This window comes from Pyxicephalus adspersus, chromosome 2, assembly GCF_032062135.1.
Source record: "Pyxicephalus adspersus chromosome 2, UCB_Pads_2.0, whole genome shotgun sequence".
NCBI lineage: Eukaryota > Metazoa > Chordata > Amphibia > Anura > Pyxicephalidae > Pyxicephalus > Pyxicephalus adspersus.
In genome coordinates, this window is record NC_092859.1 from 409,216 (window position 1) to 411,374 (window position 2,159).

Here is a 2,159-nt window from a genome sequence, read left to right on the forward strand (position 1 = left end):
CTGTATAAAGTCATGTGACTAGCTGTCCCTCCCAGGAGCTGACAATCTAATGTTCCCCCATAGCTATACGTCATTATCACAGTGTAAGGCCAATCTGGGGGGAAGCCAATAACCTCACTGCATGTTTTTAGAATGTGGGAGAAAACCTGGGTACCCCGAGGAAACCCACGCAGACACGGGGAGAACCTTCAAACTCCATTCAGATAGAGTCCTGGCCAGAGTGCTAACCACTGAGCCGTGATGTTATATTATAAATTATTATACGAACATTCTGATTGCTTGCCCACAATGTCACATTGTACAGTTTGTTCACCTTGTGTGTTTAATTCCCGTCGCAACTTACCTCTCATATCTTTCACAAAAGTTTGGATGTCTGGCAGCATTGTGATTATTCTGGAATCTAGAGGAGAAGAACATGACTGTAAATGGGCCGCCATGACTTAGTGTCACCCCTCAGTGGTCCAGCTTACCATCCTGGGACAATCTCTCTACTCTGGAGTTCACTCCTACACTCAGATTCCTCAGCTTTACCTCCATGTTCTGTTCTGTCTGATCCACTCCCTGACCTGTGGGGGACACAGAACCAGAAATAACCCAAATGGTAGACGGATAATGGGGAGGATGCTGCCCACACCCCAGATCCACCACCCGGATGTCCCAGGCAGGTGAGAAGTAATTGTTATCAGCAGGAGAATCCTATTACATGTATTGGAAGATGGGTTATTATTCACCGATGGATTCACTGGAGTGCATTATACCATTGTGATATGTAATTATGGTCACAGCACACTATGAGGGGGATAACGAATGTGTGCTGATCATAGGGGGGTGGAATCCAGAACAGTAAAATATTAAATGTCTCCTAACTCAATACTTTCCATTGCCAGAACCGGAACATAGCAGAAAGAATGGCCAGATGGGCTAAGGGTATTTACCAGAAAGAGGGGGGGCAACCCCAAGCAAGGAGCTTAAGCAGGATTAAAGTCCTGGGTAAAATATAAAAACAAGTTCATAAAAATCATTTTTGGCAATTACGGACACCTCACTGTAAGCATGTGCAGCATGAAAGGTTCCTGTGATACTCATTGTACATCCCCACACCATTCAGGGAATCCTCAGGGGTATATTGGAGTCAGGAGATACCCTACTACAAGGCCAGAATGGGTAACAAACCACTGGGGTAGGTCAAGACAACCAAAACATTGATCACAGACATGTATAAGCCATGAATAGGTAACCATCATGGAGGCCAGGTCTAATATCTAGGTATAATAGTTCCAATAATGATGATACGGCGTGCGGGTCGGGTTCTGGATGGCGGGTCCATACTGACAACTCACGTGTGATAGTGACCATGAGGATGATGATTATGAAGAGAAGGCCGGTGCAAACTGCAGACAGGACACAGATCAGGCCGGAGGAGGGCTGGGGGATCCACCGGTTCATGACTCCTAAAAGAGTGAATGACATTGGAATCCATTCAATGAAAGGTCGGCATTCCTCTATGTTGTATGCTGATCAATACCTTGGTAAGTCAATATGATACCTTGATCAATATGATCAATACCTTGGTAAGTCCATGTGTCTCCTCTGAGACTCTTGCCGGGTCTCGGATCTTCCTGAAGATATTGGATTTCCTGGTACGGCACCGACATCTCTTGTAGGAGACAGATCACATATGAAAGCTGACAGACCCCCCCGTATTGTGCATTCACCCCACTTTCACCCCTTCTTTTAGGGTAATATACTAAAGGAATGAACCCTGTTTACTTACCAAGGTGAATTTTACACTTGCAATAGATAATTCACTTGGCACGGTGAATGTGCGCAAAATTCACTCAAATTCACAAGAACAGCCAATCACCTGCAAAGAAATCTAATACCAACAAAACAAGTTTTATCCTTGCAGATGACTGGATGGCCGAAGTCAGCTGAGCTTTATAACTTTACTTACCCCCATTCCCTTCTGTTCCCCTTCATTCCCCCCCAATGTATCTCCCCCTTTCTCTTCCCCCACCTTTCTATCTATTCTCTATCTATCCCCCTCTCATCTTTCTAACCTCTTCTATGTCCTCTATGTCCTCCTTTCTCTTATCTCTTTACTTACCTGCTCCCCCCCCCCTCCGACCCCTTCCATATTCTCTCCATATTCTCTCCCT

General features: G+C 45.2%; 1 protein-coding gene across 1 annotated transcript in view; it reads right to left on the minus strand.

Moving 5' to 3' along the window:
- The window catches only part of LOC140322630 (C-type lectin domain family 10 member A-like), a gene marked incomplete in the record, with an annotated part of 7,809 nt that extends 5,860 nt beyond the window's left edge, over nt 1-1,949 (minus strand). The window contains 5 exon segments of the mRNA XM_072399186.1: nt 344-400; nt 471-566; nt 1,341-1,451; nt 1,568-1,657; nt 1,775-1,949. Coding sequence (XP_072255287.1) covers nt 344-400; nt 471-566; nt 1,341-1,451; nt 1,568-1,655 — 352 coding nt within the window.
- Between the last annotated feature and the right edge of the window lie 210 nt (nt 1,950-2,159).